General features: G+C 40.6%; 2 protein-coding genes across 2 annotated transcripts; both read left to right on the top strand.

Annotated features, from left to right (window-relative positions):
* Positions 1 to 2,320: 2,320 nt before the first annotated feature.
* On the top strand, positions 2,321 to 3,091 carry LOC149168491 (uncharacterized). Its single transcript, XM_089424897.1, has one exon. It carries the CDS (start codon positions 2,321 to 2,323, stop codon positions 3,089 to 3,091), a length of 771 nt encoding a protein of 256 aa, XP_089281023.1.
* A 2,961-nt stretch (positions 3,092 to 6,052) lies between these two features.
* Positions 6,053 to 6,451, top strand: LOC149168492 (uncharacterized). Its single transcript, XM_089424898.1, has one exon. It carries the CDS (start codon positions 6,053 to 6,055, stop codon positions 6,449 to 6,451), a length of 399 nt encoding a protein of 132 aa, XP_089281024.1.
* The last annotated feature ends 6,718 nt before the right edge of the window (positions 6,452 to 13,169 follow it).

Here is a 13,169-nt window from a genome sequence, read left to right on the forward strand (position 1 = left end):
TAAAGTATGCAAACTTGTGAAGTCCTTGTATGGCCTCAAACAAGCACCGCGAACCTAGTATGAAAAACTAACTGAGCATCTTCTGAAACTCAACTTCAATCATTTTGATCTTGATGATGCAACTTTATTTGTCAAGAAAGTTGGCAAAATAGTTGTATATCTTGTGGTATATGTAGATGATTTTTTAATGACAGGGAACAATGAAAGCTACATTGCATCCATAAAGAAGGAATTGGGGAAAAGTTTTGAAATCACTGATTTGGGCTATGTTCATTACTATCTTGGCATTGAAGTAACCCAACATCCAAAGTCCATATTTCTTTCTCAAAAGAAATACATTGGAGATTTGTTAGACAGATTTGGCATGACAGAGTGCAATCCTCTTACTACTCCAATGGAACAAAATTTAAAGCTCACATCTATTGAAGGAAAGGAATTTGAGGATGCAACAAAGTATAGACAGCTTGTAGGAAGTCTCAACTACCTTGCTACTTCCAGACCAGACATTTCATTTGTTGTTGGAATCCTCTCTAGGTTTATGCAAAAGCCTTGTGAGGGACATTGGTCTGCTGCAAAAAGAGTAAAGTACTTGAAGGGAACTCAAGACTATGGAATCAAGTACACACAGGTGGATGACTCCAGTTTGATCGGATACTCTGATTCAGACTTCGATGGAGACAAAGAAACTGGGGTATCTACCTCAGGATATGCTATGAGTCTTGGATCAGGAGCTGCCTCCTGGAGATCAAGCAAACAATCAGTTCCAGCAGATTCCACAACAGAAGCAGAATACGTGGCAGCAGCTGAAGCAATAAAAGAAATTGTGTGGCTCAGGAAAATTCTTGAAGATTTGCAGGTAAAACAAGTACAATCAACTCCACTCATGGTTGACAACACCTCTGCAATAAAGTTGGCCAAGAACCCAAAGTTCCATGATCGAACAAAGCACATCAATACTAAATATCATCTGATCCAACATCATGTTGAGGCCAAAACAATCCATCTTCGTCATTGTTCCACAAATGATCAAATTGCAAACATCTTCACCAAAGCTCTTGGAAGAGAAAAACTTGAAAGATTCAGAACGATGCTTGGACTCACCAACATCCCTTCAGATTAAGGGGGGGAATGTTGACACCTAATCCTCACGATTGGGTGAATTTATGTAAATAGTTAAATTAGGAATGTGAACAGTCATCAGGAGATGAACTGAGCAGTCACACCCTTTTGTATATAACAATAGCATACCTAATGAAATAAATCGAATCAGTTTTACTGCCTATTGGAGTTACTGACTTGCCTGACACTTAATCTATTGTAGAGTTTGATATTGAGCAAAAACCTTTAAGCTCTCACGACTTTGCCTTCAAAGTTATTCATTAAAATCTTTCAATCTAAAAGAGGTTTGCATCTCAATATATTTGATCCCAATCAGGTTTCGTAGATGCTAATGAAATCTAGGTTGGTTTAATTATTAATGATTAATAATTATAAATATTAATTTTATTATTATTACTATGTAATTTTACTGTTAAATCTAGGTTGGTTTTATTATTAATAATTAATAATTATAAGGATCGCCCCTGCTGCAACCACCAGTCAAAACAATGCCATTGGAAAATCAAAACAAGTTTAAGGCTCTTCAAGAAGAGGAAAGGGGGATGGAAAAGGAGGAAAGCGATGAGGAACCTATGGAACTATCAAAAGAAACAAAAGAACAAGACTCAATCCAGATAAACATGGAACAAGGAGGGGTAAAGGAGAATTTGGACCTGCTAAATGAACAGACTCAAATGGAGGTTGATCCTCAAAAAGATAGAGGAAGTGACGAGGAACGAAAAATGAGAAGATTGTTACAGGAATGGAGGAACCTAGATGAAATATTTATACCAGAAGAAGAAAAGCAATTATATAAAGAGATGTTCCAAAAATACAAGGAAAAGGTAGGAGTACTTTCTGCAAGTCAGCCAGAACAAATAGGAGCGCAAGGGTCTCAGAGTATCGAAATGGGCAATACTGGCAAAGGAGGAAGGAAAAGAGGTAGGCATCCAATGAGTGAAACCATTCAAGTGGTAGGGGAGATGCTGGTTAATTTAGGAAGAGTCATACCTCTCTCAAAGGTATTTCAACAACCGTAAAAAATATTAAAATGATAATCACAAGCTGGAATATCAGAGGTCTCAATAGTAAGGGAAAACAGAGATATCTCAGGGATAGGTTGAAAAAAGATAAACCTAGTATAATGATAATTCAAGAAACGAAGATTAGTACCCAGAAAATGGAAGAAATAATGAGAAGATTTAATACTCATTATGAGATAATGGGTCAAGATGCGGCAGGCACTGCAGGAGGGCTAGCAGTCCTATGGAATCCTAAGGAAGTTCAATTCGAAAATTGGGTCAGCTTCCCTCGAATTCTTTCAGGAACCTTTAGAATGATAGGTTCGTCGGAATGGATAATCCTTACAGGTGTATATGGCCCGCATTTATCAAGTGAGCGCAGAAGCTTTCTTCAAAATATGAAAACAATTCGAAGGCTGTTCCCGGAGATGCCATGGATTGCAGGTGGGGACTTTAACATGATTACAACCACAACGGAAAAACGAGGAGGATCAAAAAGACCAGACCAAGACATGGAAGCCTTCGGTGAGATGATATTGGAGCAAAGACTGGTTGATATTCCTACAATAAATGGGATCCATACATGGAAAAATAGAAGAGGGAGCCAAAATCAAATTGCATCAAGACCGGACAGATTTTTAATATCGGAGCAAATTATAAACAGAGATATATTCTTAGAAACTATGATCCTTCCCGCAATGGGCTCAGATCACTGGCCTATCAGGCTAGAAATTGACATCAAGTCGAGCCCAAAAAGATGTCCCTTTAGGTTTGAAGCGTTTTGGCTTAGGAATCAACAGTTCATGCCAAAGGTGGAGGAATGGTGGACCCAGAGCCAACAAAGAGGAAGAAGCAAGATGCAGACCTTCCAACTAAAACTAAAAGAAATCGGAGAAAAAATAAAAAAATGGAACAAAGATGAATTTGGGAATATATTCTTGGAGCAACAGCGTTTAGAGCAAAAAATGTGAGTGCTGCAACAAGAAATTATATCAGAAGGCCAAAGTGAGGAAAAAAGCAGAGAAGAAGGTGTAGTGATAAGCCAACTTGAGGAACACAGAAAACAAGAAGAAATATTATGAAAGCAGAAGTCTCGTATAAACAGGGTTCATGATGGAGAAAAGAATACAAAGTTCTTCCATCAAGCCATGATCCAGCATAGACAGAGGAATAGAATTTTCTCCATCAAAAATGAGGAAGCGCAACGTATAACCCAACATGAGGAAATGGAGCAAGTTCTAGTCGGATACTTTAAAGACATCCTTACTGAACCTCAAGAGGACAGAGAAGATGCTATAGGAAGGGTATGCAATGAAATCCCAAGAATGATCACGAGAGACCAGAACTTAGCTCTGATGAGGGCAGCAACCCTGGAGGAAGTGGAGGAAATAGTGAAAGGGATGAAAAAAAATAAAGCCCTAGGACCAGACGGATTTACCATGGAATTTTACCAAGCAGGCTGGCACTTCCTAGGGCAGGACATCCTGGAGGTGATAGAGGAATCTCGCAGACACCAGAAGGTATGGCCTGGTTTAAACTCAACTCTTTTATCTCTTATTCCTAAATCTGCTCACTCAGAAACTGCCCAAATTTTCCGTCTTATTGCTCTTTGTAATGTAATATATAAAATTATCGCTACTTTAATGGCTAAGAGATTGAAACCAATTCTTTCTAGCATAATCTCCCCGGAACAAACTGGGTTTGTGGAAGGGAGACAAATTCTAGACGGCTTGGTGGTATCCCAGGAAGTGATTCATTCTCTGAAACAAAAAAGGAAATGGGAATGATGGTAAAATTGGACCTCTCAAAGGCGTATGACCATCTAAATTGGAACTACCTTAAAACAATCCTAATGGCATTTGGCTTTTAAAATAGATGGGTAAACTGGATCTATGATATGATATCCACCCCCAATTTCTCCATTCTCTTAAATGGGTCACCAACCTCGACTTTCAATGCCACAAGAGGACTGCGACAGGGAGATCCTTTATCCCCATTCTTGTTCATAATTGCAGCGGAAGGACTGGGACGATACTTCAAAAAAGAACCGAGATAGAGGAAAATCAAAGGACTGAAGCCATGGGGAAACAACTTACCAATTACTCATCAGCAGTTCGTTGATGACATTATGCTTTTTTGTGCGGTCTCACTAAGAGAAGTTAAGAGGGTAAAACGGATTCTGGACCTCTTCATGGAAGCATCAGGCACAAAAATTAACAAGGACAAATCATGCACATTCCTCTTCAACACACCAGAAGCAGTCAAAGCCCACCTGACCAGAATTCTGGGCTTCCGCTCTAGAGAATTACCTACAAAATACTTGGGAAATCAATTAGCATTAAACCCTCTAAGGATAGCAAACTGGCAGCAAACTGTTGAGAAACTCAAGAACAGACTGGCAAACTGGTCCTTCCGATCACTGAACATAGCGGGAAGACTAGTGCTCCTTAAATCAATTCTTCAAGCAATTCCTATCTATCCTCTTTCGGAAATGGCGGTCCCCAAAGAAGTATGTACAAAAATGATGGAAATATTCAGAAAATTCATCTGGGGAGGTCCAAAACAACAAAAGAAATGGGCCCTAATATCGTGGAAAGGTGTAATAAAGCATAAGGAAGAATGGGGACTAGGTCTTAGGGATCCGTCCACTTTGAACCAAGTTCTAGGAGCAAAGTTGTGGTGGAGATGGATGAGGAGTGGAGAAGATCTATGGAAAAAGATTTGGACCCAAAAATACAATATGCTCACAACTGCTGAAGGCATTCTTAGATTCCAAGGGGATCCACAATATGGGACCTGTCCAGTCAAAATAGAGATATTATAGGCAGACATTCTTTCTGGTAAATAAGGAATGGAAATATAGCCAAATTTTGGGAGGAAGCTTGGCAGCAAAGAGAGAGAATGATAGGGATACAAGCCCTGCAAAATACTTATCAGAAAGCTACAGCAGAGGGGTTAAATTATGTTAATGAATATTGGAAAGAAGAAAGGCAAGATGAGACCTGGCGAACTTGGAGGAATCCGGAAGAATGGGACAACAACATAAATCCTGAACAGAAAGCGATACTTGTAAAAGAAATGGAATCAAGAAGAATCAAAATTAGAACAGGCCCAGATATACTTCGATGGGGTAGATCCACAAAGGGAACTTTCACGGTAAGGGAAGCCTACTATCTAACCACCCGTCAGGAACAAGAAGAGGATGCACTAGGGTGGAAACAAATATGGAAGAACAATTGGTGGCCAAAGGTAACTTTGTTTGCTTGGTTAGTAGGAAAAGGAAGAATCCTGACTTGGGATCAGATACAGAAGCGAGGATTCTATGGACCTCCTAGATGTAGTCTATGCAAAAGGGACAAAGAAACGCAGGAACACCTCTTGAACTCATGCCCTATTGCCCAGCAACAATGGGAAGAAGTCAGGAACCTTTTTGGAAAGTCAAACAGGGATCCCCTTGACATCAAACAAACCATCTTCCAATGGGGGAAAGGTCAATTCTCAAGCCCGGTGGTTAGGAGAGCCTGGAGTCTAGCAATGGGATTTAATATATGGCTAATATGGAATGAAAGAAATCAAAGAATATTTCAAGACAAAGAAAACCCTCCAGAGATGATTTGGAAGCGAACCCAAAAACTCATAAGAGAAACTATTCTATCGGATGCCTGGGAGGAGGAGGACTGGAAAACAACCCTAGAGGAAGGCCGAATCTTAGCCAGCCTAAATCTGGAGTATGGCATGGTTTATCCTCAAAAGAAAAGAAATCACAGCATTCAGAACCAGAGCCCATCCAAATTCAAATGCCCTCGTGAAAACTTCATCAAACTAAATTTTGATGGGGCTTCTAAAGGAAACCTATGGCCAGCAGGATTCAGAGGCATTTTCAGAGATAATCAAGGACAAACCAGATGGGTTTATGCTGATCGGGGGGCATAATGAGTAATAATGAAGCTGAATTGATGGCAGTTTACCAAGGCATCAGAATAGCAATTAGAAACGGATATACCAAGCTGGAAATTGAAGGAGACTCACAGCTAGTAGTAGAGATGCTTAGGAAATTGAATAACGGGAAGGATTGGGAACAGGTAGCGAAGAGCTGGAGGACGGCAGGACTAATTCAGGACCTGGCAGATATAATGAAACACATTGACTACAAAATCATTACCCATGTTAGAAGGGACGGTAATAAAGCAGCAGACATCCTATCTAACTGGGGTTGCAATGAACATGATGGGAAGGTAGACAATATATGGCCAACTCATATAGACAAGCCACGATGGGAGACCCTCAATTTAATCATTACTCAGGATGATAATGAGATTACAACTTCATGATAAAGGCTACAGATGGCCCCCGATCGGGGTGGAAGAGGAGGCAACGTGTGGGAACATAATGAAGGTAGGAAGGTGGCAATGCAGGTCACCACGCAACAGTATAATTACACAGGACGTTGGGACGGCCTACAGGCTAGGCAGAATCCCGAGGAGTAGAGGCGACAGAGAAGTGGAGGAGGAAGGAGGTAAGAATGGCGGCGAATGGACGATGGGACGTCGGGTAGCTGGCAGAAGATTAATAAGGACAGGAGAAGGCAGACCTGAAGATTGCATGCGGCAAAGGAAGGAGACGAAGGGAGTTCGAGGCTGGGCGACATTCTCTGCAACTCGTCATAGAAAGGGGTATGAATTCGTAAAATTGTCCATTGCTTTCTCTGATATCACCAGTAATATTAAGGAAACGGGAAGAGGTTTAACCGCTGCAGAAGTTCGACGAAGGGAAAGGGACGGGAAATTCATCCATTTTAATATCAGTCAGAAGACAGTGGGTGGGAGAATGAGAAAGGCTGGGGTCGAATTGAGCAAGGAAGGGAGCCAGACAGGTCAGGATAAGAGCATGCAAGGTTCACGGTGGGATACCGATCAGGGGCAGTCGGAGATGGAAAAGCAGATGGTTCGGGAGGAAGAGAAGACCCCTGAGCAGATTTACCAAGTCCATTCGAGGAAAGGAGGAGCGGGGAAGGTCAAAAATCCTGAAAGAGAGCAGCAAGGGGAGGGAACGAACCTGGAAAAGAAAACTAAGGGGCCTGGAGGTGAGGAATTTACAGGGAACGCATCCTTCGACGTTGGGCAGGGAAGCAAGGCAGCTGCCAGGAACAAATCAACTCGCCCAGGTCGCGGAAGAGGGCGTAGGGGCAGAGGAAGAGGTCGTCAAACCGACAGACAGGAACAGAGACCCCCATCTCCAGTTTGCCAGAGACGAGGCCGGAAAACCATGAGGCATATGGTGCAGGAGGCAGAAAAAGCTTATAATGAAGGAACTGATGCCGATATCCACAGGATAATCCAAGAACTAGAAGCAAATGCAATGCAGGAAGATTCGGAACCAGAGATGGAAGACTGGGGTAACCTGATTCCTGACCCGGGTAATACCAGGGGACGCCTGTCTTTATACAAGCAGGCCTTACATGTTTATTGGGTGTTGAAGAGATTACTGGCAAAGGCAATGGAACAGGTGGCAGTGGAAATGGCAGAGATGGCTCAGGGCATTCCTAATTTGAGGAGAGAAATGAAGAATCTTCAGATAACTCTGCTCATGCAGGACAACAAGCTGGAGGAGATTCAACAACAACTGAAGAAGTTAGTTCTAGTGACAAAAGACGAAGACACTCCACCTGAAAACATGGTAGATTAATCCTTCTAGTTGTTCTAATGGCTTTCCTTGTTAGTTCTTTGAGAACAAGCTCTCCTTTTTTTGTATATAGTCTCTAATGTCGATAGGAAATCAAATTAGTAATTTTGACAGTAATGTTTATTTGGCATGGAAAAACAGACTTATTCTTTTTTGCTACTGGTCGGCTTATATAGACTTAAGGTGGCCAACAGACCTGGTTTCCCTTCGGGGCGGGTTGAGGCCACCAAATGTTTGTACTTATTTCAACCTAGTTAAATAGAAAATCAAAGGTCCTACTTTAGCTTACAAAAAAAAAAATAAAAAATTAATAATTATAAATATTAATATTATTTTATTATTATTATTATTATGTAATTTTACCAAGTTAAAATGTTTGCATAACATAACCTTACAAGAGCTTTTCCATATTTGGCCGAAGAGAAATCATATAATAACAAGATGTGCAACATTAAAAGAAGAACAAAGTATTGTTATTTTGGCACTAGTAATTCCTCCAATATCCAACATTGTCAAAATTTCATCAATGACAAAAACCCTTAAACATTCTCAATTTTTGATAAAACTAGCCTATATCCATAACTTCGATTCTATCAAGGGTCGAGAGGGATCAAATCTCTCAAGGTGTAAACCTCTTTTTTTGAGTGCAAAACTTGAGGAAAAGTTTGCACCTCGAGATATTTGATCCCTCTCGATGCGTGATGGATCTAGAGTTAAGATGGATCTAGATTGGTTTCAATTGTGTGGCAAGGAAAATCTATTGAGTATATGGTTAATTTTATCAATAATATGTAAATACATCTAATATTAATATGAACATTTTAAATATGCTAAATAACTGGTCATTTTACTTTTAAATTTGCTTTGTTACCTCAGTTCGTTGAGATGATAAATGCAAAGTGACAATGTAATAGTGTTGAATGATATAAAATGTGAATAAGAATGTAACCAATTACAAATATTATTCATTGTGATCAATCTCAAACTATTTTCTTCTACTATTTTAATTGTTGCTCTTGTTAGTTTTATCATCTTTTCATATCGATTATATGAAAATGACAATTGAAATTGTAAACCATTTAATTCTTTAGCTCGAGTTGTTGTAGTAAACATCATGCATGCTTCTCTTGCTCTCCATCATTAATAAGTTGAATTACTATAACACAAAAATCAATGTACAGTTCCAATAATTTGTTGTGCTTATGTTGAAATCAATGCACATTGTTAATCCAATCGCTTTAAAATTAATGTACTATCATACATCCGATCACATAAAATCATAAATCAACATCTAAACTAAAATCAATGCATCTAATGCAAGCAATCAAACAAGATTAGAAAACAACTTCTACACTGAAATCAAGGCATCTAATGCAAGAAATCAAAGAGGATTAGAAATCAACATCTACACTCAAATCAATGCCTCTAGTGTAAGTAAGCAAATAGGATTAGAAACCAATAGCTACACTGAAATTAATGCATTTAGTGCAAGCAATCAAATAGGATTAAAAATCACCATATACATTGAAATCAATGCATTTATGCAAGTAACCAAATAGGATTAGAAATCGTTTAGATTGAAATCAATGGATCTAGTGCAAACAATCAAATATAATTAGAAATCAACATCAACATTGAAATCAATGCATCTAGTGCAAGCAATCAAATAGGATTAGAAATCACCATCTACACTGAAATCTATGAATTTAGTGCAAGCAATAAAATAGGATTAGAAATCATCTATATTGAAATCAATGCATCTAGTGCAAACAATCAAATATCATTAGAAATCAACATCTACACTAAAATCAATGCATCTAGTGCAAGCAATCAAATAGGATTAGAAATCGCCATCTACACTGAAATCAATCATCTAGTGCAAGAAATATTTTTCCCTCTATCCCCCCTCCATCTATATCTATACCTCCCTCCATCTCTCCTTCTTTGTCTCTCTATCTCACCCCACCAAACGCATAACTCACTCCATATTTATCAATCTCTTTGTCTCTCCCTCCCTCTCTCCATCTCTCTCTTCTTCCCTCTCTTCACCTTTCATCAATATCTCTATCTCCTTTTGTCTCTCTATATCACCCCCAAAGCATACACTCTCTTTCTCCTATCTATCTATCTATCCCTCCCTCCTCCTCTCCCTCTCTCTCTCTTTTCCACTTCTCTCCCTCTCCCCCGCTTCTATCTCTTTCCTCATGTTTTCATATCTCCCTCTCTCTACATCTTCCTTATCACTCCCTCTCTATCTCTCTCCACCTTTATCTCTCTATGTCTTTCTTCTTACCTCCCTCTCTCCCCCTCCAACTTCATCTATCTCTCACTACCTCTCTCCACTCTCTCACATCCTCTCTTTTCCTTCCTCTCTCTCCCTTTATCTCCCACCTCTCTCTCTCTCTTCACCCTCCAACTCTGTTACTATATCCCTCTCTCTCTCTCTCTCTTTCTCTCCCACCACCTCTTTATCTCTCCTTCTTTGTCTCTTTATCTCACCCCAAACATATACACACTCTCTCTCTCCATATCTCCCTCCCTTATCACTCCCTCTCCCTCTCCACTTCTCAATCTCTATGTATTTCTTCTTCCCTCCCTCTCTCCCCCTCCAACTCCATCTCTCTATCCCTCCCTCTCTCCCCCTCCAACTCCATCTCTCTATCCCTCCCTCTCTCCTCCTCTCTCTCGTCCTTCCTCTCTCTCCTTTTCTCTCCTACCTCCCTCTCCTGGCACATCACTCTCTCTCTCTCTCTCTCTCTCTCTCTCTTTTCCCTCCAATCCTCTCTCTTTCCCCATCACTTACCTCCTCTCTTTCAAGTCCTATCTCTCATCCTTCCTCTTTCTCCATTTCTCTCCTACCTCCCTCTCTTTTCCCCATCACTCTCTCTTTCTCTCTTTTCCCCATCACTCACTCTTTCTCTCTTTTCCCTCCAATCATCCCTCTTACCCCTTCTCTCTCTCTCCCTCCCTCTTTCTCTCTCCAACTATGTTACTATATCTCTCCCTCTCTCCTTCTCTCTCCCCTTCTCCCCATCTCTCCTTTTTTGTATCTTTATCTCACCCCTAAGCATACACACACACTCTCCCTCCCCTGTCACTCCCTCTCTCTCTCCACTTCTTACTCTTTATGTCTTTCATCTTCTCTCTCTCCCCCTCCCTCCAACTCCATCTCTCCATCCCTCCCTCTCTCCTCCTCTCTCTCAAGTCCTCTTTCTTGTCCTTTCTCTCCTACCTCCTTTCTCTTCCCCCATCTCTCTCTCTCTCTCCCCCCTCCAATCCTCTCATTATCTCCCTCCCTCTCTCCTTCTCTCTCTTCCCCCTCTGTCTTTGTGTCTCCCTCTCCCTCTCTTACCCTTCTCTACCTCTCTCACTCCTCTCCCTCTCTCTCTCTCTTCATTCCTCCTCTCCCCTCTCCTTCGGTTTATCTCCATCTCTCCCTTGTCATTCCCCCTATCTCTCCATCTATATCACTCTATGTCTTTGTTCTTCCTTCCCACATATATCTAGAGTTAATATATATCATAATATATTAATATATATTATAATATAATAAATTTGATATTACATTAATCCAAAGTTATTAAATTTAATAATATTAATATTATAATATATCAATATGAATATTAGATTTAATATAATATTAATATTAGGGTTCATAATATTTTTTTGCATGGTATTAATAATAATTTGGCCCGTGGTATTTTTGATATAGGTTGGATCTATGAGTTTAAATATTGATTTCTAATCATATTTGATATATTTTTATTTATTTACCATACTTATTTATACCTCTTTTATATTTATTTATTTACCATACCTCTTTTATATATATGGCATTTGGCCCATAGTATTTGACCCATAGGCTTCAACTAAATAAAACCTATTTTTTCCCCGGATGCACATGCTTAGACATATTACATTGAGGATGGGACAGAGGTGGTGCCAGGCGGCTCGTCACATGCCCACGCGGCACAACACCACCAACAGGTAACTTAATGAAGGGTATTGGAAAACGGTTAATACAGAGTTCATTTGCTCGAAGTACATCGGCTATGTTACACCACCCATGTCCTGCACGATGGTCCATGTGCGTGCACGCGCTGGCTCGCTCCACACCCTGGCAACATTCACTACAGCATTCAATTGGGATGATTCTCGAGACCTGCAGGAGATCAAGGTTTTAAAGCTCAATTGCGAACCGGCGGGGGTGCAATTCTTGGTGGTTCAATAGCAGAACGCTCTAAAAAATGGTTGGAACTCTGAGTTTGACAAAGGATATGAGAGTCTCATCCTCCCGGAGGATAAAGGTAGCTTAAATGAAAGGGCGACACTGTCTCCAAGCTCAGAAAGCTCGACAGGGCAGCCTCCGTCCTCATTTCGGTTGATTTCTCGGGCACCAGGCCTGCGAATTGCTGTGGACCAGTTATCAGATAGCTTAGTCCTTGTGGTCACGCGCGCGTTTGGCTCAAACTGCATCGCCTCTCTGCCTCGCTCACTCACCACTATTTTGGACGTCCCAATGCCTCGATGTCGCCATTGTATGAGGTCCCGTCGGGGACAGCACAGGAGGGTGCCTTCCAGCCCATCCACTGAGTCGACCTCCCCCTCTAGCGACTTTTCTGTTGGGCATTATCCAAGCACGTGAAGCGGAAGAGGGCGTCCCACTTATGGCTCAGTGATCTTTACATTCTGCAGCAGGCTAAATCGACCTAGGATTACAACGTTTTTCAGGAAGAAGCCCAAGAGGGCGAACCAAATGCTCCTCGGGAAGGCTTGGTACCTATTTCTACTCGGGCAACGAATATCCAGTTGGAGATTGGCAGAGAGCATCTGCAGACTCCTAAGGCTCCTGAGGCTACAGCAAGCAATGCTCAGAACGTGGACATGGAAACGAATGACCTTGGACCATCCAATGCAGCAGCGGCTCCTGAAGGAAACATTTATGATACAGGTTGGTGCCGGATTATTGAAGAATCCCCTGATGTTTAGCTTGTTTTCTCATGTTATGACAGTTCAACAGGCGGCCCATACTATTGGGCATGTTTTTGTTCAGATGGTGAATGGCAGTTCAGCTCTTTTTTATTTTTGTAATCCGAGAAAAAGGTGCAAGACTGAGCTCCCTGTGCTGGAGTAGTCACATTCCACTATGCAGGGCAATGTTTCAGACTGCGGTCTTGATGTAATTTTATCTCCTTTGTTAATAGATTAAAAAAAAAACCCTATTTTTTGAGTTTTCCTAAATATAAATAGGTTTATGGAGTAAATATAAAAAAGATATGTTTTGTTTATTTACCATACCTATGGAGTAAGTATAAAAAGAGCTTTTATTTATTTACAATACCTCTAGTTTATTTATATTTTTATTTA

Source organism: Pinus tabuliformis, chromosome 4_2 (assembly GCF_031772625.1).
Source record: "Pinus tabuliformis cultivar Carrire ecotype Pingquan chromosome 4_2, CPIR1, whole genome shotgun sequence".
Taxonomy (NCBI): Eukaryota; Viridiplantae; Streptophyta; class Pinopsida; order Pinales; family Pinaceae; genus Pinus; species Pinus tabuliformis.